Source organism: Venturia canescens, chromosome 8 (genome assembly GCF_019457755.1).
Source record: "Venturia canescens isolate UGA chromosome 8, ASM1945775v1, whole genome shotgun sequence".
Lineage (NCBI taxonomy): Eukaryota > Metazoa > Arthropoda > Insecta > Hymenoptera > Ichneumonidae > Venturia > Venturia canescens.
In genome coordinates, this window is record NC_057428.1 from 13,727,801 (window position 1) to 13,755,243 (window position 27,443).

Below are 27,443 nucleotides of genomic sequence, written 5' to 3' on the forward strand. Positions count from 1 at the left end.
TATATTTCATGGTTTCTGAGTAATTCATTCAATTTATTTGGCGTTTATTAAGTTCAAAGTATAGGCAATATCGTGAGCAATCCAATTTTTTTAATACAGCGACAATCACCTAATAGGTTACTTTGGCAAGTATTACTTATTAATGATCAAAGTATATGCTATTGTTCACTTTGGATTTTCAATTGGTGGTGAAAAACGGAACTTCATTCAAAAGAATCAAAAGTATATACTAGTCTCTGCGTGTGTATTTTCGGTTCGGTACTTTCCAGGAGTACACGCATGTCGCGCGTTCCGACGACTACAATAGTGTTGTGAATATATTGTTCGTCAATGTTTATCAACTATGTTGACGACCAAAACTTTCTACAGGAAGTCCAAGGGGGGAAATATATTTAAGGTAGTATTCAATTTCGAATACATAAAAGTTCCGAGTTTTGAGGTTAAACACGTGATTTTGTGATCGATCTCAGGTCGTTCGGGAACATTATCTCAGGGATGATATCTGGTGCGGTTCTGAAGCTTGTCAAAGATGTTCTCCACGACAAAACGAAGCTCTTCTCGAAGCAGAAAATCCCGGAGCTACGAGTTCTCTTTTTCCGTTTTCTCACTATTTGCTGCTCGATACGAACGTAGTTTTAGATCAGGCAAGTGTTTATTAAATCCAAGACCCATCGAAAATTGTATAATTATTTTCATGAGTTAAAAAAGTTGCACGTTCCTTGTGATACACGATAAAATTTGAATCACAAATATCCCAATAATAAGCCAACTATTTGAATTCTTTTTTTGGTCACAGATTCACATTTTAGAAGAAGACGTATTAAAAAATGTGATAATAACGCAAACCGTATTGGAGGAAGTACGTCACAGGAGTTCCAACGTTTACAAAAAATTGAAAGACATTTTAGCCAATCCGAGTAGAAAATTCTACATATTTGTCAACGAACATCACAAGTAATTGAATATTTTAAAAACTCGTGCTTAAAAATTTATGAACAGTCTTAATTGTTGAAATGGTTCTCAAAATGAAGGAATTACTTTAAACAAAATCTGAAATATTTTATTAGGGAGACTTTTGTTGAGCGAGTTTCTGGTGAGACAACAAATGACCGAAACGACAGAGCAATTCGTGTAGCTACACAATGGTATAACTGTCACTTGGCTCTAAGTGACGAAAAGTCTATCAAAGTGATATTATTAACAGACGATGCAGCCAATAAAGGAAAATGTGAATCAGACGGAATCTTGGCTGTGACGAGTGAGTGAAATACAAAAATTTTATGAATCAAAAAACTAGGAATGAATCATTATTTTTTCTTACAGTGGGAGAATACGTAGAATCTCTGGAAAATTCAGGATTCCTTTTGGACAAATTGTGCAAACGTAGTTATGGCCTGGAAGGCGGTTCTCGCGAACCATTGTTCCCATGTCATTTGACACCAGCTGAGCTGCACGATGGAATTAAAAATGGAAGATTACTTCAAGGAAGTTTTCTCGCTTCGAGAGAAAATTTTCTCGAAGGTAGCGTCAATGTTGAAGGAATGGAAAAATTCGTAAGCATTTTTACTGACCCCAACCAAACTCCTTATAACATTTCTGAGAAAAAAGAAGTAAAATATTATAATAGTTCGCATATTAATTCCCGATTTTTGAAAAACTTGGCTCTTTTCCATTTTTAATAGTTTTTCATCTTTCATTTGCTTGTGTTCCATAGCAAAATAGTTAAGTTGCTTTTATAGTTTAGAGTTTCTTCCTAAATCAGTTTTCAGTTCGAATTGCCTTTTTTTTTATCTTAAATACGAATAAAATTTCAGATACTGGTTCAAGGTCACGTGGGTTTGAATCGAGCGGTTGACGGAGACATAGTCGCAGTGGAATTATTACCAGAAGCGGAGTGGTCGATCCCAAGTGACCTGGTACTTCAGGACGAAGGTGAGGAAGATCCAGGCGACGTGCTCGAAGACGAAAATGAGTTGATTGCACAAAAGCCTGCGAAGAAAATTGACCGTACGCCAACAGGCAAAATAGTTGGCATCATAAGACGAAAATGGCGTCAATATTGTGGTATATTGCAATCAAATCCGGTGAAAGGGGTGAGCTTTAAAAAACATTACCGAGGCTTCGCAATCGAAAAAAAAACAATATTTACGCGTAATAAGAATAAAAAAAGCAATTGTGATACGCAGTAGCGCGATTAGAGTCGCAAATGGAGCTGAGCGTTTCGTGTCGTTTAAGAAAAATCGAAATTATTTTTTTTCAGAATGTACGACATTTGTTCGTACCGGCTGAGCGAAAAATACCGAAAATTCGGGTTGAGACGAGACAAGCTGAGACTTTGGCGAGCCAGAGAATCATCGTCGCCATTGATTCTTGGCCTCGCAATTCGCGATATCCACTCGGACACTTTGTGCGTGCACTCGGAAATGTTGGCGACAAAGCAACTGAAAATGAAGTTCTTCTCTTGGAACACGACGTACCGCACAGTCGTTTCTCCGATGCTGTTCTCAGCTTTCTTCCTAAACTTCCATGGGTTATTACCGAAACGGTAAGATTCTGCTGTTATTGTTTGATTTAACTCGATTCAGTAATCTAATTTTCGAAATGTGAACTTTTGGTTTCCTCAACTTATGGATATTCGGTAAATTTCATATTCCAGTTTTCTTGCACGCGAATCTTATTATTGGATGGTTTCGTAATTTGTTCTCCTTATGTTCATGATCTAATTTTGATGAAATACAATTTTATCGTCGACTATTATCTTTTTCAAGAGAAAGTAAGAGAATGGTGTTCGATGGAACTATATTATACGACGGATATTTTATACGGCAAGGAAGATCAAGATTTTTTTTATCTCGTTGTGGAGCTTCACATACGGTAAAATAAATCTTAGAATTTTTCTTGAAAACAATTCGAATCTCACAATAAGAATACTTGAAGGTTTCGAATTTTCTAGTCCATGAAGTGTGAATGCAACAAATTTCTGAGATTTTTTCAAATTTCTGGAATGCATTAGCATCGTTACATTTTGGATAAAATAAAAAATGAATAATGGAACATATTGACTTCATATGGAGTGCGAAAAGTCGTCCCTAACGTGTAGAACAGCACGCATTTCTTCTTGCAGACTCGCTGCTAATAATTCGTCGTTCAAAGTCAAAGGATCGTTATTGGAATGATGAGACGATGAATTATCGGTTCGATAATTTCCATCGATATTCACTATGACATTGCTCGAAACATTGTCGAATGTTAAAGGTGTAATTTCCAACAAGTCATCCAAATCCTGAAAGAGACTGTAGTCGCTTCCAAAGTCGTCTTCGAATACTGATCTGTGAGATGTAAACTCATTTTTCATGCGGAGATATTTTTGCATTATTTGAAATTTGGTCGACGTACCTCCTTCGTCTATGACCTGGCAAATTTAGAGCATTACTTCTCGCAGTTAAATTTGGTGGAGGTGGTAATGGAGGCGGTAGAGGAATCTTCGATTTTCGCTGATTCGAATTGTCGCTCAGTGGGGGGCATATCGACAGAAGTGGTCCCGGAATAATCGATTTTTCTTTGTCATTTTTGTCGCTTTTCGCATTTAAGGACGAATACGTTTTCAAATGTCCCAATTTTCTCGTTACCATTGTATCCAAATTTTCCAATGCGAGTTGTTTGCACTTGAACGAGCAAATAAACGCTTATTCGTTTTTGTATAAAAAATATTCAAAACAGTTTTGATGAAAAGCGATAAATTCGATTGAAATTTCAAATAATTCGGAAAAATTAACGCTGAGTTTTTAATAAATCGAATTTCAATGGAACTTTGATGCTTCGCTGTTTTTATACTTTGATGTCGGTCAGGAAACTTTTCAAAACTTCCGGTCTGTGAGTCGATTTAACATTATCCCACCGCGCAAACAAGGCCTTGTCGTAAAGAGCCACAACTTTCTCCATTTCTCGAAATTCTGCGGAATCAACGTCACCGACATCATTCGAATTGTTAAAACATTGAAACGGGGTATGACTCGTTATCAAGCATTAAGGAACAATAACCATCGTCTCGAATTTTGTTCAGAGTCTTTTTTATTGCAATTTTTTCTTTCTTCACGTAGCTATGTTGAGTTTTTTGCTTCTTTATATTCGTCAAGGCTGCATTTATTTCTTTTAACATTAATTCGAGTTCGAAGAGATCATTGTCAAAGCGATTTTTCAGGTTTCTGAAAAGAAAAACCGTTTTTTTTTTTCAGTGAAAATTGTTTTTCTCGTAGACTATAATGTTGATGGTTGTAATTTTTATGAAAAAAACTTACACCGGATATTTGTAAATCAAATATTTCAAATCCTCAAAATTTTGAATATAGTTTATAAATTTTTCGATCTCTTCGCACAACGCAGGAAGATCGTCCAACGAGATTTTTTTATTTTCAATCTTCAGGTTTGGGACGTCATTAATTTCTTGACATTCGGAGCGTTCAGAATCATTAGAATGTTTTTTTTCAGAATTTTCCTCCTGGTCAACACTACTCGAGCTCTGTAAATTCTTTGTTCGTAAACATATATTTATTTATTCAACCACTGGATTTATTCGTTAGGATTTCGTAAAGAAGAATCAATAATCACTTGTGAACCACGTTTAGCCATTATGAATTTCGATATCACGCGGTCAATAATATTTTCTCTCCTGCCGAAACTTTTCCGCATTACGCGAACAGTCTACATCAGTCTTGTTAATTTTTCAACGCTTATCCACTAAAATATTCAGTTTATTCGTGCAATCAATTTTGGAGAATGATGGTCAACATTTTTTGACGTTTAAACAGCTGATAAGCGAGGCGCGAAATGTTCGGTTAAATATTCGATTTTAATCATTCCGTTTTTCGTAATCCAAACGAAAATGAATAATGTTAAACTCTCGTATTAAAAAAATTCAGAGCATCGTTTATGAAGAGGAGTTTCATTTTTTAAAGACAGCCTAAAAATATGGACAAAAATAGTGTACAAAAATTTTTCACTAATACTACGGTCAAATTTTTGTTGCTGAACTTTTTTTACATCCTTTATATCTTGCAATATTGATTTTTCTCATTTCTTCCAACAGGACATAGCACAACGCGAAGATTTAAGACACTTGGACATTTGCTCGGTGGATCCGCCGGGTTGTACGGACATTGACGATGCGTTGCATTGCCGAAATTTGGAAAATGGAAATTTAGAGGTCGGAGTTCACATCGCAGATGTGTCACATTTTATTAGACCCGGTACAGCGATCGATCAAGAGGCCGCATCCAGAGCGACGACTGTTTATCTCGTTGACAAGAGGATCGACATGGTTCCGGGTACTAAAAACCCCAATTAATATTCAGTTTTCTGCTGGGTTAATAAAATTGTGAAAATTGGACAGAAAATATGACAAAATTTGAATGGATCAATTTTAGAATTACTGAGCTCGAACCTTTGCTCGCTTCGTGGGAACGAAGAGAGGTTCGCCTTCTCCTGCGTTTGGGAAATGGACCACGACGCCAATATTATAAATACGAAATTTTTTAAATCAATAATATGCTCGCGCCGTGCTATGACTTACGAAGAAGCTCAACTCATCATTGACGATAATACGCAACATGATCCAATCGCAATGTCCCTTCGCGGACTCAATACACTTGCTAAAAAAATGAAAAAGAGACGTTTGGAAAATGGGTGAGTTTGAACCAAGTTTCTTTTTTTCTTAATAAAAATGAAAAATTCTTCATTCACGTCCCCTTTTGATCTTTCAATTGTTGTTTTTTTTTTTTTTTTTTTTTTTCAGAGCTCTTGTTTTAGCATCACCAGAAATTCGGTTCCAAGTTGACAGTGAAACTCACGACCCCATTGAAGTCGAGGCGAAAAAAATGCGTGAGACTAATTCGATGGTCGAGGAATTTATGTTGTTGGCAAATATATCGGTGGCGGAAAAAATCGTTCAAGAATTCCCGGAGTGCGCGATGTTACGTCGCCATCCGGAACCACCGCAGACCAATTTCGAACCTCTTATCAAAGCTGGAAAGCATCAGGTTCGTGCAAACTGTTTCTTCATATTTCGTGAAGTAAACAAAACGTTGAACAATAGAATGAATGTTCCAGGGCTTTGATATAAAAACCAACACTGGGAAAGAACTCGCTCGATCGTTGGAAGAAGCTCATAAAGATGACAATCCATTCTTCAATACCATGTTGAAAATATTGGCAACTCGTTGTATGATGCAAGCAGTCTATTTCGTTTCTGGAATGTTACAACCTGCTGAATTCTTCCATTACGGTCTAGCCTGCCCAATTTATACACATTTTACTTCGCCCATCCGGAGGTAAATAATTAATTAATGAGAATAAAAATTTTAGCCTGTTTTTCTTAATTCTTTTATTTTTTCTTTGGAATCTGATTCCATCAATGTTTGTGATCGAGTATAGTTTTTTCCGATATTTGACAAACTGGGATCCAATTCCTCATGAGGTTAATTGAAATTCGAATTTCATAGAAAAATTGATGTTTTGGCCGTTTTCCTATCTCATATTTGAATATAGTAGATTTAATTTTGTTATTCGATTATTCAATTAAGTTCAAATCATGAAAACCATTCTAATTCGAGACGTTTCTTTCCCCTTTTTTTAACAAGCATTTTCATCATCCCACTAAAGTAGAAAAATATTTAAAAGTGTTGAAAAAATCTAGGAATAGTAGAATTTCATGAAATTGATGCAAATTTTTTTGACAGATACGCCGACATAATTGTCCACCGTTTGCTGGCAGTGTGCATCGGCGCTGACGCGACATATCCGGATTTATTAGACAAGAAAAAGAGTCACGCTCTTTGTCACAATCTGAATTACCGGAATCGCATGGCCCAGTATGCCGCACGTGCTTCGGTCGCGTTGAACACTCACGTACGTTTTTTCCCGCATCGGACGATTCATCGTTCGAAATTATTTTTATCCGTGAATAAAACAGCAGGAGAATCCCTAGAATTATGACACATTTATTCGATGTTCTATTTTTAGTAATTAAATGTTTATTTCACAGTTGTTTTTCCGAGAAAAAGTGGAGGACGAGTCCGGTTATATTCTTTTCGTTCGGAAAAATGCTCTCCAGATCTTGATACCAAAGTACGGCTTGGAGGGCACCATTTATTTGAGCAAAAAGGGCGAAGTTGGTCCAGTTACCTTTACTTACGACGAGGAAGAGCAGACACAAAGTTGTGGTGACGTAGTTTTTCGCTCTTTCGATCCTGTCGTCGTACAGTTGAGCCTCGATCGATCCAACGTCCAGCATGAAAAACTTGTATTCAAATTGGTCAAGCCTGAGGTAAATTTTAGTTTAAGGGCCCTTAAGTCTCAGAGTCGAGTCAGGAATATTTTACTTGACGTGAACATTTTTCCATCTTCGTTTTAAGTGTCCGAAAAAATTTTATATATGGATTCTAAAAATTATCTGTGCTCGGTAAGTTAGTAAAATAAGCGATTTGAACTACAGACCCGAAATTAGGATTAATATGAAATCACTTGAACGAATAATTTTTCGGCATATTTCTAAGTTTTCTTGGTTGCACAGTGGAATGATGTTTGTTATTTTTCACAGATTCCAGGATTCAGTGTTCCGGGTGCGAATGCGGTTGGTAAACAAGCAGTTGTCGAAGTTTCAAAGAGAAAAGCCGACGAAAATGAAGAGGAAACGGCCACCGTCCCGACTCCTGGTAAAAAGAAGGGAAAGAAAAAGAAAAAGATGCGTTAAAAATCAAAAATATATTTTTTTTACCGGATGCAACGTTGATGTATGACGTTTGTATATTTTTTGTATCAATTTCAATTTGGATCGAATGAAACGCGAGCTTCGTTATACAATAAAAATAACTTTTTCATTCTCGTCGAAATGAAAAAAATCGTTTATTTCCATAAAAAAACTCTAAAAACAAAGCGATTAACTAAGAGAATGCAAATTTATTGAAAAACTCTACGATATTCGCTGCCCAGTACGAAAAAAGTATAAAAAATTCTCTCAACAATTGAGCATTTAAAAAATTCATTAATTGTTTACAAGTATTAATTTTTTTAACGTTCTTTCTACGGACGCTGGCTTGCGACGTATCACGGAATTTTAGCTGAACGAAAAAAACGATACATTTGAAAAAGTTGTTGAATGGCGCTCAAGCGCGCTCCGTCGTCGCACTGACAAGTACGAAGCGCGGGTAATTTAAAAAAATCTGAAAAGTTTGATATTCCTCGCGCGATAACGTTGCGCGGTAGGAGAAAAAAGGACGATTGCGCATCGCGATCGGCGCAACTCCCCGATGAAGCCGGGTTCTTTTGTCTTTCTCGCACACGTGAGATTGAAAGGAGAAGGGTCTTCGACTGGAGAGCACGCTCGCACAGTACAGACGGATCAGTGTGTATTTAGCTCTCCCACGTTAGGGTCGGTGGGTGCATACGTCTCGGGCAGTGCCGATTCACACCGTCGTATAATCCACACGCAACAGCGTCGCGGTCTCCAGGACTTTTTTAATTTTCTTCGAAATACAAATGAATTATCTCGGGAAGCTCGAACGTGCAGCGTTTTCGTGATTGGATTTTTACCGATCTTGCATTCTCGTGTGTCAAAAAGCGTGTATATTTATAAGATACAGTGGTGAAAAGTGCGTGGTTTTTAAATCGTTTGAACGGACGTTTTATTCCCTTTTTTCGGGGTTTCAGTGCTCTCCATTCCCTTCACGAACGAAAACAAATTTATTTATTTTCTACACGCTACATTTACACAATATTCAAAATGCGCTTCTTCGGATCACTTCGGATTGCGTCGGTCATCGCGATTGTCTTTTTATCACTCGGTAAGTCTACCATTCCCGAATGTTACATTTTTTTTATGACACCCAGAACCGAATATTGAACTCGTTCGATTAAAGGTGGACGAATACCCTCGATGATTATCTCTTCTGATAGTTTTATACTGCGTGGCTCCACACATCGGTTTTTTTTCGTTACTTTAGTTCGACACTTGTGAATGTGTGTCCGTGCGTTTGCATTCCATTCGATGTACCATTCGATTAGCAAACACCTGTTGATAAACGGAGGAAAATAATATTTAGGGATTTCTATTTCGATCTGTTATAAAACTCATTTTGGTAATTTACATGAAAAAATCGATTGGAAATGAAAGTTTCTTTTTTTTTCTTCATATTTTTATATTTTTAGTGTTTTTTTTTTCAGTTCTGAATTTCTTTCGCGAATTTATCGACACGCTGCATGGAATGAGGTCGAATTATCGTATCGTTCATCATTTTTTCATACTTTTATAGACGATAATTCGTTATTTCCGGATCAAATTTCCACAGATCATTTCACAGTTCAGAAAATTCAAGTGACCCGTAGTTCATTTACGAATTATAATCGCTCGCTTGTTGTAACACGTGACCCCCTTTTTCGACTGTGAAATGTCCGAAATTATTGTCCGGTTTTCTTAATCACTCGGCAAAAATTTATGCTCGTGATAAGAGGCGATTAAAATATTTGGGTCAGCCGACATTTTCTTCGATCTCGAAAGAATTTCGGACTGTAAATGTGCAACGTTAAATGGAAAACGACGAAGTGATTATTTTCCGTTAAATTTTGCATCGACTAACGAAAGCGCGAAAATAAAAATCCGAATGAACGATTTCATCGGAAAGTTCGCGTTGGTTTCCTTCGGTTCCGGAAATTCGGGGTGAAACATCAACAATGCAAATCTCCAACGACAAGCCTGATTAGTTCCCTTGTTTTTTTCTCTCTTTTCGAGAAGAAAGCTTTTCCAATCACACGGTTCATCTGACAAAAGAAAGGCCACGGGGCATGTGAGGTTAGAGGAAAAAATTGAGCGAGTGTCTGGAGTCTTGGTTCGAGGAATTGAGACACGGCGTTAAAGGAAGAAGATTTTAGAACCCACGCGGAGATCGTTTAGCGATTTGGACCAGTAGCAGCGTGAATGCTTACGAGAAAAACGAGATAAAAAGCGAAAGTAACACGAGGAGATGCTCGGAGGTACACAGAGAGAAAAGGAGAGAAAGAGAGCGAGGAAGGAGAGGAAGGGACCGACCAGGTGAAGAGTTCAGGTAGAATCCTGGCTCGCTCTCTCTCCCTCTCTCTCCTCTCTCATTCTCTTTTCTTCCCTTCTTCCTCTTTCTCTTTTCGGAAGACGAAAAGAGGCGCGCAGATGGTACTTTGAGAATGAACAACTGGACACTACGGTCAGCCAGAAATTCCAAGCGCATTTCGATCCTCCGCGTTTAACAATATACACGAAAGTATTATGTACCAAAAGCTCCGCGGTGGGAGTTCTTTATGGGTCTACAGATAGTGCGGTTTCTGTTCCGGGGACGGTGTCGACCAATTTTACGTTGATCACGTTCGGAAACGGTGCGGAACCAAAATTAAATGCAAACCTTTAAAGTTTCTGGTCAACGATTTTTCTTCGTCGGTTAAATAAAAAATCGTTGAATACCAACCCCACGGGCTAGAGGTGGGCGAGCCCTTAAGTCTATTCCGAGTATCGTTTCTCGTGATTAATTAATCGAGTTGCAGCGGGCTCGCGTCGTTTCGACAGGAAAAACTTCATAAACGAGTAAGCAACTGCCGACCCGCATGAGAAAAAACCGACTCCATCTCTTTTCGTTATTTCGCTGTTGATTTTACGATGAGAACTGCCTTCAAACTTATCGTTCGTTGTACCTGCATCACTGACCAGCATCATGGAAATCGAAGATGCGAACACGAGGAGAATTAATCGAATCATAAATAAACAACCCATCACCCCGAATTCGCTAGCTTCTATTCAACTCCTTTTTTGTTGTTTTTTATCACTGTAAATTTCACCGGAATACACAAAATCGAATCGAATCTTTCATAGACTACGGAAACAACCAGAAAAATTCAAAAATTCTGGAATACTTTTTCTCAAACGTCATTATTCGATCATTTTTAATTTTTTATTAAAAGTTATCAAATTAAAATAATTTCACTTATTTATTTATATAATTCAAAATAAATAAATATAATGAATAATAAGTATTAAAAATTTAATAATAATTAATAAAATCATTTTCAAATATATATATATAAACAAATATTGAGGCGAAGTCAAGGAAACGTGGGCGAGCACAAGATCTGGCAACGTGGGAAAAGGGGGTAACAAGCGATACAGGAACACGGAGTGTCGCACACGTAAGGAAGAACCAGAAACCTTGGAGCACATCCGCGAATCTCCAGAAATCAAACAGGCAATAAATAATGATAATGATGAAACAGTGGAAAATTTAGAAAAATTTTTGGAACAGGCCAGAGGAGAGGAATTGAAAAGGGAATTGGAGAAACGATTTAACAAGGAACCAAAGATAGAGCTATGCATATACGTCAGATAATTCGAATTGATGCCACAAAAAGGGAGAATAGAGAGAGAGAGAGAGAGAGAGAGAGAGAGAGAGAGAGGAGCCTTGGAGGGAGGGATGATCAAAGCTACGCCTTAACCCTACACATCATGTGCCTTTTTTCATACCCTCAACCTCATGACCGGGGTTTGAACGCACCCCACTCTTTTTCTGCTTATAAATCCGATCCTACGATGCTAAACTGACTTTATCTTACACCATTTTCTTCGTTTTTTTATAACGAAAAGAATGATGTACGATAAAACTAATTTCAATTGAATTTATTTATAAAAAAATCCGTCGATAATCAGTCGATAATGTCGCTTGTTAGGACGGGAGCGTAGTTTGAAGTTCGCGTGGGGTGTGCTCACACCCCAGTCATGCGTTCTAGGGTTAAAATAAGGGAATGTTAAAAATTAGATAAAAGGAAAGAAAAACGGTGTAAAGTATTTAAAAGACATAGAGGAAATAAAAAACTGCTAATAAAATAATAAAATAAAATGAAATAATTAAAAAATAATAATTTGAATGAAAATTAAAAATGAAAAAAATGTAAGTAATGAAAAAATTGGCGAACGAACGATACAAAATGGATCGATTGAATTCGGACTCTGAACTGAAGTTTTTCGTAGGCAAGTTTTTTCTTAAGTGAAAAAACTTTTATTCTAATGAAATGGCAGGCCGAAATGGGCTGCGCAAAAGTTCTAACGGGGCTCTAGACGCGAGAACGTTCGAATGGTATAATCGAAAGTCTTTTACCGGGTCAGCTGAGGAGATCCGCGATAAAAAGGGTACTCGGAGAATTGGGAGGAAGAAAATGTACGGTTCACTGTCGAAATAAGGAGATGAAAGTAAGTAGCGGAGTTTATTAATCGTTGGTGGCAACGACTTGGTAAAATTAGCACACGACTAATTGTTCATTTAGAGTCGGAATGGCGCAATCGAGACGCACACATGAATATACATTTGTGTATGAATCGAGGGAGATAAAGAGTATGAAAGAAAAAGGGGAAAAAAATTAAAAGTTTGTTTTTTCTTAATCCTCGTAGTAAAATCGAGGAGATAGGAGAATACGCGGGAAGAGAGAGAGAGAGCGCGACGGTACATACGCGCATCATCTCACAATCCCCAATCTCGTAATAAAATAGAACGTTCGCGAGTTTCGAAACGAACGATAAATATACCAAATGTTTTTATTTTCTCGCTCCTCTTCCTTTTTTATTATTCCCACGCGAAGCCTTTGACTTCTGTGTCTCTTCGCGCATTTCTGATAACTATCCGTTACGAAATTAACGTCGGATTATGCAACTGGATATTACTCCGTGCCCTGCTGCTGCCGCTGCTGCTGCACGCTACGTTTTCTTCCGACTGTAATAACCTTTTTTTACTTTCGATTCGTAAATACAAACGAACTCTCGTCTATCATTACTTTTCAATCATCCGAGCCGGCTCTCTCGCCAATTTATTCCACTCCTACATTCACTCTTTCATCCTTTTCTCTCTCCCCCGCTGCACACTCAATCGACATTGATTATTTACGAATTAACACGATTCTCGACGCATCGCCACGATTTAAGGAAGTTGAGGCTGTACAGTCATTTTTTTTACCCAAAAGTTATGACCTGTACCTTTCAAAAGTTAGGCCAGTTTACAGTTTGGCAATGTTGCATACACTTTAAAGAAAAGTTGGGGAAAAAAAAGACGAAAAACTGGTGAAAGCTCAGTCGAAAACACGAACAGTGACGATCCTAGCCTCAAAAAACTGCACGGGAAACAGATTATTAATAATATAATCTCAGCAAATCTCCTAATAAATCTGAAAAAATTGACATTATTCGGCAAGCCTTGCTCATGTTGCCCAAAAAATTTCATATTTTTAGCATCATTTTTAACGGAGATATCACTGAATGTGTCTTGACTTCCATAAGATTACATGTTATTTGGCCCAAATTGTTATTGTTTTTTCTCAGCAACAACGCTCCTAAACTGTCTGAAAATTTAACTGATTTTTTTTTACACTTCACTTTATAAGATGCAATCGGTTTAAAAGCGATGACATCATTTTCATTCTAATGCCTCAACTTCCTTAACTTGTTCTTAGCATTCTTATTTTGGTTTTATTGCTTCTATCTAAGTGACGCCTCCGACATGTTTCGTCTCCGATATGTTGAAAACTCAGTCAAAATCTTGTCTCGTTTTTCACAATTCTGCGAGCTGATCGTTGTTTGGGCACTTTGACTGTTTCCAATTAGCGAACTAATCTGGAATTCGGTATTTTTTGTTGATCAATGGAAAGAGAAAAACTTTTTTTGGCGAAATAGTTTTTCGAGTGAACACGAAGATTCGATATTCTCGGAGATTTTAACTCCAAAATTGTTCTTTTGGAGCCGGGAATAAAATCTGTGATGAAAAGAGGATTCTCTAGCACGAAGTAGGCTTGAATTTTTTTGGTCGTTGAATACGAAACAATGATGAAAATGAAATCACAGTCTTGCTCTTTCTCATTCATTTTTCCTCGTAAAAAATCGTTTTTGGAGTTAAAACAAAGATTCATTTGCCTCCTGATTAATGAGGGTCCGCGGGAGGAAATTCGTGATCGTTCTAATAACCAGTTTTTCAGATGGAAGTACCCCCATAGATGTTGAACTCTTTGCCATAAGAGAGGGAGAAGGCGAGAGAAGGATGAACGGGGCCCGAAAATTCTTTTGATGTTGAACCGTCGCAAGAGGGAAAGAGCGAGAGAAAAAACGCTCATCGAGTTGAGTCGGCGAGGCGTTATATTTCGGATAGTTGATAGGACGAGTGCGTTTATTCCGAGAGCTCGGGCAACAACGGGAACATCGAACGAGGGAAAGAGAAAGAGAGAAAAGAAAGAAAGGGGCAAATGGGACCACGCGTACCGTCCGAATCTGTATTCAGGCCAGCTGAAACATCGTGACTCGTAATTCGCGGTTTTACATCGGGCTACACTCGCCGATAAAGAAATCCGAGACGGTTCTGAGATCGTGAAGGAAAAATATGACTCATCACCCAAAATTATTTCGTCACCGATCAACTTTCCTCGTTATCGAAACAATATTTTTTAACGAAACAATTATCCGTTCAAAAGGGTAGAATAGTTGCATGGAATCAGGGAAAATAAAGTCGAATTGTTGGAGCAAACATAAAAAGCAATTGAGGAAATAAACACTCGTTGAAAGGGACACAAAATATGCTGAAATTCTTTTTTTAACCGAAAAAAAAGCTTCTGCCTCTGCCATTTTTCCAACTTCTATCGTTAAGGAGTTTCGATACAGAAGTCTAAATATTAAGAAATTGATGAAATTTGGTGATAATGTTCTTCAACATCAAGTGCGAAAAGACAAATTTTTTCAAAATTTTCTTCTACTCAGTTATCGAGTAATTACGCATTAAAGCAGATTTCTTATGCCCGGAATGTATATGGAAACGCTATGCTTATACACGTGAACTTTAGTCATCAATTACTCGATAACTGTGTAGAAGAAAAATCCTAAAAAATTTGTGTTGTCAAATTTGGCACTAAAGAATACGTTCACCAAATTTCATAAAATTCTGAACTTTTCGAATTTTTTAATTTTTTTAGCATGGATTGGCATGGCAACATTGTATCGCCTGTACCGAAACTCCTTAACGTTTAGAGTCGCGTGAGCGACTCAGAAACAAGTACATTTATGTTATGACGAGTTGCTGCCAGAGATTCTTTACCACAGCGATAGCGTTTCCAATTGTTATCGAAAATTTTCAAAATTTGTTTCTTTAGTAATTAATTAACTATAGTATTTCAGAGAATATTATAAGTTGACGTATTTCTTCGAACTCTGTAGCTTAACGCATTGAAGAGTTATTAATTATTTATTTTTGACTTGTATTAAAAAATGGGTCGGGTTTTCGCACACATTTTTGATGTTTATTTGTTTTTTATTTATCTCTTTTAAGGGTATGGACCAGTCGACTAACCTCACTTAGAATTTTCGAAATTGAAATTCTCTGACACGGTTTGACCGATTAAAAAACGCAGAACGATGGCAAAAATCGACTGACAGAGCCTTTTTTTAATCGGTTAAAATGTGTCAAAGAATTTCAATTTCGAAATTTGCAGCTATCTCTCTCGCACTCACGGTTGCGATATACCGACTGATCCATCCTCTTAAGCATTCGTTAACCCTTTATTTTTAACGTTACTATGGATTCCTTAGATTTTTTTTCTATCCGTGAGACAGTTTGTGTCAGGAATTTAGAATTATTTAGTACATGAATTATTTAATAGAGATGTGATGATGACGGAATCTCCACGAGTTCCTGTATAAATTTTACGATTTTTCAAGTTTTCATTCTTCATTAAATGTTTGATAACCTGACCTGAAATATCGCCAATTTATTCGCATGGACTTTTACTTTCCTGTAATTTAAAATTAGTTATTCGTAGAATATTGGGGTTCGTGAAAGAAAGGCCTCAATGAGAAAACTAAAAACCCTTTTCGGAATGAAAAATGAAAAAAAAAAAAAAAAAAAAAAATATGAATAAGAAATTTACTGCATCTCAACAATGCCGTTACAATTTTAGTGCCTGAGGAATTTTCGTTCAATAGAAAGAAAAAAAACGAGAGACTAACATATAAGAAAGTTGTTGGGAGTCATCGCCGCTATGTGAATCAATCTAATTAATGACGTTGACGATTTTTCACAGTCAAGTATAATGGAGAGAAAAATTTGTGTGAAATATCAAAGGGTTGTGTAAATATACAAATAAATGTGTGTATACGGATATTGACACGTGTGGGTAACCCTCGGGACATTAAAGTCGCTCGACGTGCGTGTTTCTCGTGTGCAGAGGGAGAGAGAGAGAGAGGGGGGAGGGGGGAGGGGAGCTAGCGTATGTTGGAATTTAAAGAGTACCTAAAAATTCGAAAAGGCTCACACAATCGTGGTCGTGGCGTTGGTCTGGCGAGCAGAAAACGTGCCTCAAGCACCGCGTGCAGCAGCACAGCTCGGGAAGTTTTTTCCTGTTCTTTACTCCGCGCACAGACGATCGGAGCGCGTTCTCTCGCGACGTAAAAAATCTATCCTGGAAATGCGATGTGACCGTGGAGGCGGGACGAAAAAAATCGTAAAAATAATAGAAATAAAAGAAAGAGAAAAGAAAAAAAAGGAACGATTCGAGGCCGAAGCAGATGGTGGACGAGTGACGTCACTGACAGCAACTAACCGTAGCGTAATTTTGCTATGACGGGGAGAACTAGCTCTGGATTCATTCACCAGAACGATCAGGGGGTTGGAAATTCGAAAAATTTCGCTCTGCCCAATTGATCGCTCGAGATCAACGATTTTATCTCAATTGCGAGTGATTAATACGACGAATGCTGTCGTCTTTTTGTGATTAAAATCTTTTTTTAACATCACTAGCTCAGGCGCGCGCTGCGCGCCTTCTAGTCGGTTTTTCTAGACAAATATATCATGTTATCAAATTGTTAAAATATAAAAATTCAACCGAACTTACACCAGCTGATTTTTATAAGAATGCTCATGTAATTTCAATCAATAATTGCTGCTTTCTAATTTATTTTTATTATCCTTTAATGAAGTTTCTCACGAAGCAATTTAAATCAATTAAGTCATTGATTGCATCCAACTGATTGTACATCAAATAAGCTCTGGAATGAAATGTAAGATTATGGTTGTATGAGGGAACCATTAGAAAAAATTTTTTAATTAATACATTCCACGAAAATGAGAATTCATATGTGGTTGTTTTAATATTGAAAAATCATTTTATTCCTGTTAGCTGTACTTTTCTGGAACTTTAAAAGACGAAAAATAACTTCATTATGATGACTAAATGTTGGTTTTTTCTTACGTGCCTGTCATTTCCGAATAAGCGTACAGAATTTTACAAGTTATTGAGGATCACACATTTTACAATATGTCTAGGTTAATCCAGAATTTTCGAATGACCAATTATTAAAATTCCAATCGAATACAGTAAAAAAATGGGAACTGAGATTCTACGCTTGAAGTACTTTTTGAGCAACATTAACCAATCTATTTATAAAACAACCTTTCTTATCTATACGTAAGTGTACGAGAATCAAATGAAACGAATGTTTGCAAATCATGCTGACTTCAATGCTAATGAACCGTCACTTGTGACATTCGTTCTACTGATAAATTATTGAAACATTCTACGGGCAATCGTCTGAAAAACAAATCCCATGCCAAAGAAAATAATAAAAGTAATTTTAATAAGAACATTATTGATTTGATACGAACATTAACGAAATTTCATTGGCAACGTTATTTTTGCAGTTTTCCCCATCAAATTCGTTCTCGTTTCAAAGTTTTTTTTCGCCCTTTTCCAATCGATATATTCGTAGCATTAAAAACGTATTAATCAGAAGAAATCGGGCTCGAAAAACAATCTGATTCTGCTGAATTTGTGGTCCACTAAGAATAACCGTTTCGTAATCCACCGGAAGCTGTGTCAGTGCAGCTCAAAATTGGCACGAGCGTTCAAGAGCGTTTTTCAGTCGAAAATATCGATTCAATTGGATATCAGATCGAGCAACAAACTTTGCGCCTCCGCTGCTTTGCGGTTAACAAAACTCCTACTTTGCACACAACACACGAGGAACATCCATAAATTTCTTCCCTCGCTACGACGCAGCTCAACTATTCTCAATAATAAAATAACACCGACGTCTGCAACGTTGGTGGAATCCAACGAAATGAACGAAAAAAAAAAAAAACAATTTGCATTTGTCTAATATTGATCCCTTCCTAATTTGCAGATCGCAGGTTTCCTCCTTCATTTTGTTGTACTCCAACGTTGCAAACTTCACCGCCACAAATTACTTTTCGACATATCAGCGCGAAGATATTTGCTTAAAAGGCTTTCCCACCCGGAATCGAATCTTCGACGTGAAATTTTGAACAGACATTTCGGAGACACCCAGTAAATATGGCGGCTAGGATCCCCGTGAAAAAATTAGGTTGCTGCCACCAAAATAATGGGAGCACTGAAATCACTTTCAATTTATTTTCGAACCGGCATATGTCTAAGCGGCCTGGGTCCGTAACAGGCCGCGAGTTTTATATATAGTGGAGGGTTTCGTCTCCCTCGCTCTCGCTCAGCTCCGATGATGTCACAAATGGGAAACATTCGGTATCCTGAAAGCATGATGTGTAAGTTAACCGGTGAAGGGACCACGAATGGGCTTGTGGGATATTAACGAGCAACAGTGAGAAAAGGAAAGAGGCGGGGGGAGTGACAGACAGAGAAAAAACCTCGTGTCAGCACGAATTTCAGGACAAGGACAACATTATTTAGCAAACATGTTATCGGAAGCGCAAAATCGTCGTATTTTCCATGAGTAGAGTTAAAACATTGAAGCAGTCGTAGAAAGAGGTTTATCGTAATGACGAAACTCGTAAAAACGTATTTCCATATGCTTATTATTGTACTGCAGGATCTCAGAAACGTGACACAATTACAAACAGAATAAGTTTCGTAAAAACTCGAAACTGTGCCAGTTACGATTGTTGCTTAAAGGAAAAGAACGCCTTACTCAGACTTCATGAGTCATTCGATTTTTTATCCTCCCCGAACGTTGCTCGAGCCCGAGGAAAAAATGCATATTCTCATTTTAGAGAACTCGTTAAAAATTTCAAATTTATTAGACCTTTGAATATCGGGTGAAAAACGCTTGAATGATCTCGGGGCGTCATAAATTTCCTCGACAAATGTCAATGTCGAATAAAAATAACTTCACTATAAGCCTGTCCGAGGTCCTCCGATTTTCCCACTCGAATTCTCATTGGAAATGAATATCTAAAAATATCCTCATTACGCTCCGAAAATAATGACCGAAGTGTTTACTGTCGATGCTGTAAATAAGTGGATTAGAAGGACAACCCATTGACAGTTATTTCGTCGTCATTTTTGTGGCAGAAAAAAAAGAACCGATTGCCGAGTGTTATTTTTTTCATGTCCCAAGCAATAAGCGACTGAGTTATCGACGACGCTGTGAAAAAAGTCTTGCGATCATTGAACGAGCGCGTGCGAATGACACGAACGCTTATAGACGCGATTCTCGACGTTTCAATGAATGAAAATCATCACAATTGCTGGCAGACCCATCTACTCACGGGCTCGTGCGTGCGAGGGAATCTTTTCATGTGTGTCGACAAATCCAAACTCAATGGAGCCGCGAGCTAACGTCTTCTTAAGCGAGAGAAGAAAAAACAACTTTTTCAACGTACGGGCATTCGTACCGAATCAATTAAGAAGCTCGTTACATCGAGATCGCGTCTCGTCAAAGACTCAAAGACACACGTGCATGAAAAACACTCGACTCTCACTTTCAATAACCGCGCGCGGGAGTTTAAAGTACAACGATGAGAATCCCACACACCTCTCGTGCCATTTGAAGCTTGCATCATTTCGTATACGACGCTTCAGTCCCTCGGCTATTTTCCATTATTTTTTCGAATAAAAATCCGAGATTCGAAGACTCGAAAAATGTTTTATTGATCTTATCGCAATATCAGGCTTTTTTGCTCTCTCGGTTTACGAAATTCAGGCTTTTATCGCTGTTGCTCCATATCGAATTAAGCTTGTTGTTTAGAAAACGAGCGACCAGTGGAATCTCCGATTTCTTTGTCGGCCTTTCGGTCGCGTTTCTGTTCTTTGCTCTTTCCCGTCGTAGAAAATATATTTGGTAAAATCCCTTCAACGGTGGAGCTCCGGAGTTATTGAGAAACAAAATGAAGCACCCAAAAACTGCGGGGATTTGCTTCTCCCTGGAGAAATTCCATCACAGAAAATCTCCGGAGCACTTTTGCCTGCAGTTTTGTTAATTCCTCTCGCTCTCAATGTTTTCTTTTCAATGATAACATCGTTGATCGCGCATCCGCGAGTAAATCTCGGTCTGGGGAAGGGAAAAATATTTGTTAAAATTCATCTGTTGCTTTCGCTGATCCACTCGCGACGGGGATTCACTGAAGTCTTCGGAGAAACTCGAATCTATAAATACATACGCGTTTCTCCGGACCCCTAAGTTTCCTATATACGCGACTATATCGTCGTTCCAATCCCGCACGACCGGGCAAAAGCGAGCAGCATCTTCGATATACACTTCCCAGCAGACACACACCGCGCGCTGGACCGCGGTCATTCCGTAAATATAGCTCCCGAAATTACCGTAATAATCCCCAATAGCTCCAATTCCGAGCTTAATGGATCCGTTAAATCCAGAACTAAATTCCTTGTCCAGACGTGGCTCGGGTTACGTCATCCACCGAACGGCATTATTTCTTTTAATTGGCCGATCCCGATGGGCTCATTTTCGACGTCGATCGACCCCAATTTTCTTCAAAATTCATTTTAATGTAATAAGTTTTGAAATTTTTTTGGATAATTCCGCTAAAAGTTTGCCGATTTGTCAAAAATACTCGACAAAACCTTTTTTCGCTACAATCCTTATTTTTCGAAATTCGAATGACTTGAGGTACGTCATGCCCGAAGGATCGTATTTCATGGGTGTCCAAATTGGACCGATTTTTACTTCCTAATTAAAGATGTAATCACTTTAAATAAATTTCAGGGTTATTCATTCGAAATAGTAAATAATTTTTTTCAACTTATCTTTTGGCGAATGAAATTACAAGCCATTTATTAATCGGGGATCCGTCGCACTGACCGAACTCGAAATTTCATTCGTCCCTAACGAAAATACTATTAAAAAACGCTTTAGAGTCCCACCCGGAGTCCCAAAAAACGCTTTTCCCAGACCTGCATTTTACACTTGATCGTTATTGTGTACGTTTTTCATAAACTTCGTAAGAAGCGTTCATTCGTAATATGGAAAGATAAACGATTTTTTACGCGTAGTCGCTGTGTGTATTTTTTTTAATATTTAAACCCGTTTATGTCAAGGACCACGAACCCTTTAAAATTTGACATGCGTGTCAGTCGACTTTGAAACTCTGTAAATTTCAAGACTTCCTAAGAAACTCGTTTCGTGAACTACCTTAAAGGCTTTTCAATGGCTGGATGAGATTGATTTATGTATTTTTATCGAAATGAGAAGGAATAAGTTGATGAGAGAAGCCTTCGTTGGTGTTAATCGCTCGATCAGTGGTTGAAAAAGGCTCAGTGAAATTGGCCAATTGCCATTGGCCAAACAAACATTTCACCTCGCGAAAAATCTTTCGTTTGTTTTTTCTATGAGCAAATTGGAGTTCGAGTCTCATAAAAACGAATGTCCGCGATTGCATAAACGAGTGATGTGATTGACGAACGTCAACGATCGAATACGCGTGTTTGACGTCCTTCGGTAAACAAAGCCACAAAAAACACGAAGAAAACGCGCAAATCGATTTCTAAACGGAGCCCGCATCCGGCCGACGAAAATTAGTATAAACGAACCGAAAATAAAACAGTTATTAATAAACGAACGGTGACTGCGAATGGAATGATTTTTAAACGTGACACAAAAACGCATCAGCTTCGTCCCTTTCGAAGAAATCACTAATCGAACCGCTGTTTGTTTACCGTTCGTGAGCGGTCTATAAAAATAAAAAATCTTACGTCAGAATTGTCTCGACGAAAGCGAATCCCTCGAGTTAATCGTTCACGAGCTTATGAAATCCAATCGCGTTCAAGTTGGTTTGCTCGCGTCTCGTCGGCCCTCGATAGCGTCATCATTCGTATTTGCATGCACGAGCATGCACTTTTATTTCTCCGGAAAGCAGAACGCGTTCGATTCAAGGTATGACTCGATATCAACTTTTTATAAATAAACGAACATTTTTATTGCGGGGTTCGACGTATTTATAGACTTTTTAAAGGGAACATTTTATCTCTGGATTGAAAGAGCTTTCGAAAAGGATAATAATTTCGAGTTGGATCGTCGGAATGCATCGAAACTTGCCTTTGGAAATCCATTTCTTGAAATTGATATTCGCGAATGCTACTGCGAGGATAACGCTGTTTGAGCGAAGTTTGAAAACTGAAAGAATTTGATTTTTCAATTTGGAGAGTATTCGAAAACTTAAATAATTCAAATTCGCTTCTCCGACGATGGAGCCCGACAAAACCTTTCAGAATTCATTTTGAATTTATTATAACGAAAAAAAAAAAAAAAAACGATTTTTAGTCGTCATTTTTACGTGCCAGAAACAAAAGTGCAAATTGTTCGTATTTCCGGCGACTGTAGATTCGATTGGAACGCCCTTAAACGACCAAACTCATCATTTCGCTTGGCGATTTCAGTCTTATCTTCGCATCGCCAGCCACCAGATGCTTTTCCCTTACAGACGATCACTGTTTACTTCACATCTTTTTTTCTTTCACTCTCACTAATTACGTATAAATTGCTCCTTGTACTTGGTCTCTATACATATACGTTTGTATATAAAATCTGCGAAGGTTACTTTACATCGCGTATACTTTGAGCGCAAGATCGGTGCATCAATCCAGGCCTTGGGATCTGCCGATTAAAAGCGGGTCAAACAAATAAAAAGTGAATTAAAAGCCACTTTCAGTTATTTTTCTCGGCACTTTATTTGAAAAAATGCGTCTACAAATTAAGTTGTTTATTGTCCGTCACGGATCACGGAAATTATCGACCTTTTTCAATGTTTTTTCACTCTTGATTCCAACGATAAAGATACCGATTTATTTTCGTAAAGAAAGTTAGTTTACTGCTCCGCGAAAATTCAGTTCTCGGCCCAATTTTCCCTGCTCACATTTTCATGAAAACAAATCCAATTCAAACTTGAATTTCAATCGGAATGTGACGAAAATTTACTGCGAATCGTGCGCAAAGTGCGTGAATGTTTTTTTAAAAATAAACTATTATCTCAAAATAAATAAAATTAATTTAAATAATTAAAATACATGAAAATTTAATCTTAAAATAAATATTAAAAAGTGCCCATTTTTTTGAAAGTTTAAATAAAATTTCACGAAAAAAGATGATTAATTCGAGTGAATTTTGACTCCGAGATGCGAGCTGTGCCGAAACCCGGGACTTTCGCTCCTAATTTTCCATGTCGTAGACGTTGTTTCTTCCTCGTCGACTTTGAATCCAGACAACTATCAACTCTCTGAGATCAGAGACGTCGCGACATTATCTTAAAGTTGCGTGAAGAGGGACACGCGAGAGGGAGAGAGAAAGTACTTTTGTCGTGTATATATTATTTACACAATGCCCGAGTGTAAAGAGATAACCCTAAAGTCGTGGCAGTTTACAATGATTTATATATCCAATGAACCGTGTCGTTTCACACGCTCTCTTTCAGCCCCTTAAATAAAGGAGTAATATTCTTTAAACCGAATTTTAATGCTCGCTTACCGGTGTAGAAAACGATTATGAGTCTTCCCCATAAAAAATGTAGATAAGAGGCTGCTAAATCGAGAGCTACTTTTTTCTCGCGGAGTGCCTCATTAATTATTCGTTCAATTATCAGCGAATTTATTCAAATACCGACCTCACGAATTTTCGTTTTGAAAGCCCGATGATTGATAGTCCTCTAGTTGAGAGTCCTTCTGCTCTGGGATTGAGACAAAAACTGGAACGACAGACAATTTTAATGAGACGAATTCGACTGATAATTAAGGGCGGGGTAACGTCTATTCGGTGAAAAAAGGCCCAATTTTAAGCATTTTTTTAAACGCTACAGGTAATAGCAAATCAATTTTATTGATTGTGAGACACTTCAGAAAAAAGTTGTCGATGAGACGATTTTTTTCGATTTTTTCCATTTTTTGTGAGACTTAGAAGTGAAAACGCTGATTTTTGCCGAAAAATCGGCTTATTTGTTACTGTAAAATCGATAATTATGAAAAATTGGGAAAAAGCTCTCGCAGATGCCTGTGGTCAATTGTCTAAGGAAGTAACATGCCAAATTTCAAAAATATCGGTCGATTTAGATTTAGATTTCGATTTACACTGTTCACCGGTGGACAAATTTTTTCCAAAGTGCCTTATTTGCTACCATCGAGTCAATTATTGATATTCGAGTTTTAAAAATTCAGGAAATCTTGTTCAAATATTGTATCATGATGTAACAATCGATTAAATAAATTTGTATTATCTCTAGCGTCTTAAAAAATCGTTAAAAGTTTTTTAAACCGAGTTGACGTTACCCCGCCCTTAAAATAATAGTCAAACTGCCAAATGGGTAGAGTCTTTTTTAAATATATAATTGACCGTTTCTTTAACTCGCTATTTCCTGTACGTATGGACAACAAAGTAAGTGAATAATTATAAGATTGAAGCATTACTCAGTTATGCGGAAAACCATAAAAAACGAGCTGTTTAAATAAATCGTTGCCAAGAAGTCGCGATAATTAACAGATCTTTACGTTTTTCTTTGCCCCTGTATTCAGTGCAAGTAAACTTTTTTCGTGAAAATTCCTTCGCTTTCGATTCAGCACTAATGTCGCAACGTTCTCAACGATTATCCCGATATTAACGACGAACTTGTGCTTCCAACAGTCGATACTTTGTTGTTGGTTGTAATATCGGAATTTCATTAGCTCGAGAGACGCTTGGCGAAGTAATCTTGGCTTGCGCGACTCTCCCCGTGGATGCTGATACACGTGACCGGGGGGGAATATTGGTTTATTGCACTCGCGGAATTTGTGTCGTTTGCGAATGTACCATGGCCAATTAATCGTTCAAGCGAAACGGAAAGTATTGCTCCATGTTCTTGGCCAATTACCTTCTCAATTTATTCACAAACTTGCAAGGAATTCCGCGCGGGAGCAATAGAATGTTCTCCGATCGACGGAAACGAGGAGCTCGAGCTTCGAAGCTCCGAAATTCCAATTTTTCCGAGATCATTCAATTTCAATCCTATTTTACAAAGGATTTGTCGAAAAAACGCTCGCATTCGTGTGAAAAACTGAGAAATTAACCTGAAACTAGAGCCGCCTCTGCCTCCCTGCAATCTCCGTTGCCGTCGTCGTCTCCGCGTAATCAAAAGCCCCCGCGACATCGATAAACCTTATTCAGCTCGAACTAACGTAAGCATTTTCATAATCATTTCTTCAGATGTTTATCTCGAAGTGAGTCGTTCCGTGGAGTCCGCAGGGACGAGAGAAAAAGTCATACTTTTAAATGATATTGAGAAGCTGCGCTACACGAGTCCACTTGTTCCCTCTCGATCTTTATCTCTCCACTTGTCGCAAATCTCCTTTTTTTAATATTCCTCTCAAGGCTTGTATATGGAGCATAAATAAACGCGCGTACTAAATATGAAGAGCGAAAATGAGAGAGACTGGGAGAGGAGGAAGGGAAAAGGGAGAAAAATAAAAATCGGAGAGAGATGTAAAATGGTCCAGAGCTGGAGAGAAGCAAAAGGGATTCGAACGCGTGAGCGGAGTTTCATACACACTTGTAAATACGGCTTGGCAACCTCGCCGCCGTCGACGTATCCTTCTTTTTTCTTTTGCTTCTCCGAGCCTCTTACTGTTTTCTCCTCCTCCTTTTTTATTCTCTTTTATTTTTTAATTCATCTCCAGAACTTGTACCTTCTTCCCATTTCCCATAGCCGCATGCTCACTCGCACATGCTCGCGGAGCTCGGACATGCGAACACCTGTATGGGGGATTCCGGACGAAAACGGGACTGCATTCGGCCAGGGCATTTCATCGGAGTCTTCTCGCACCGGTCAACGAAACTTTTCCTCGAGAAGAAACTCCTCGAATCTGGGCTTTTCAGTCTCCTGCTTTACGTTAGAGCGACAGCTCACTCTTTCCGAACCATCAAATTACCGAAGCAACGTTTCTATCTGGAAGAGACTCTCGTGGACCACCTCGTGCATCTCACACGCCGCATATTTATGAGGGCTATTTCATACGAGCGCTGAGCCATTTGCGGTCAAGTTTGAGAAATAAAGAAAAAGGGCTCTAAAAGCCTTTTAGGCATTCTTTCCTCCTTTTTTTTGTTTCAACGTAAGCTCGTTAAACGCGCGTTGCTTCTCGACGGTTTTTGGAAATTTGGACAAAGGAACGAACGAGTTTAACGCCGCTTCGAGCAGGGGGAGCAATGGGATCGTTGACGTCGATCGAATCATTCGACTTTCGATTGATTCGAGGCACAGTTGGAATCCCCATTGCAAAAGTTGTTTCGTTGACGTTGAGCAATCCGTTAAACTTTCTATTTGATCATCAATCATGAGACTTTATGACCAAATCGAGTAAAAGTTGAAACATTTGAAAGCTTCACGAAAACGAATGGATCCCAACGACGCTGGGTCTTCGATCACAATCACACTTGTCAGTTTTTCTCGATATAAATGTTTCGATCTTCGACTCAAGATTGCTCGCTCCGTCAAAGAAAATGAAACGAGAGGGACTTCGAAGCCTGCACATCTCGGCAGACCCAAGCTGTGTTCCCTGCGAGCGCGAAAAATGCCTGTAATCACGAGAAATTCCAAGGCGTCACCCCGATCTCACCTCTTCTTGAAAGTGCACGTTCACTTTTACAAGCTCTCGCGCGGTGTGCCCGCGACAGCAGAACTTTCCGCCGTGGAGTTGCGGAGGTTGGAGGATTAAGGGGCTGCGATAACGAGTCAATTTTGTTTCTTCTTTTCTCAATAAAAACAAATAAAGATAAACCAAAGTGGGTTGGCCGGCAGCACAGATAAATAATTATCCACAATAATCTGTTACAAATTTAATAAGAGCATATTTTGATTCACGATGTTTCGTTGGTCGAAGACAGGATCGCATGGAAAACAAGAGAAAAATGAAGCTTTATTCGCATCGCTGAAATTCCACGAGAATAAACGATCTTCGTCGAGATAAATAATGCACACGACACCATTGATTAATCCTCGTTTCTCCGGACTTTTATTACAGTGCATATCTCAGTTGGGCATGGCTAATGAGGCTCTACATATTTATTTATACGATGCTTGATCGATGGTGTTTGATAAAATGTTACGATATATATTTATACCACCCAGTTAGTTACAGTGAATCAGACTTAATATTTGCAGTTCAATCAC

At 38.2% G+C, this 27,443-nt stretch overlaps 2 protein-coding genes across 2 annotated transcripts in view; both read left to right on the top strand.

The window, feature by feature from the left end:
- The first annotated feature begins 126 nt into the window (after positions 1-126).
- Dis3 (exosome complex exonuclease RRP44-like protein Dis3) lies at positions 127-7,877 on the top strand. The gene is made up of 14 exons (XM_043425875.1): positions 127-397; positions 471-644; positions 797-954; positions 1,068-1,258; positions 1,324-1,553; positions 1,815-2,093; positions 2,261-2,545; positions 5,087-5,324; positions 5,424-5,682; positions 5,792-6,035; positions 6,106-6,326; positions 6,735-6,903; positions 7,040-7,321; positions 7,595-7,877. The coding sequence occupies exons 1-14, from the start codon at positions 344-346 to the stop codon at positions 7,745-7,747; spliced, it is 2,937 nt and encodes a 978-aa protein (XP_043281810.1). The 5' UTR covers positions 127-343; the 3' UTR covers positions 7,748-7,877.
- Positions 7,878-8,390: 513 nt separating this feature from the next.
- Positions 8,391-27,443, top strand: part of LOC122414610 (protein amalgam-like) — a 62,406-nt gene continuing 43,353 nt past the window's right edge. Inside the window, exon 1 of the mRNA XM_043426037.1 lies at positions 8,391-8,837. Coding sequence (XP_043281972.1) covers positions 8,777-8,837 — 61 coding nt within the window. The 5' untranslated portion in view covers positions 8,391-8,776. The remainder of the gene's footprint in view (positions 8,838-27,443) is intronic.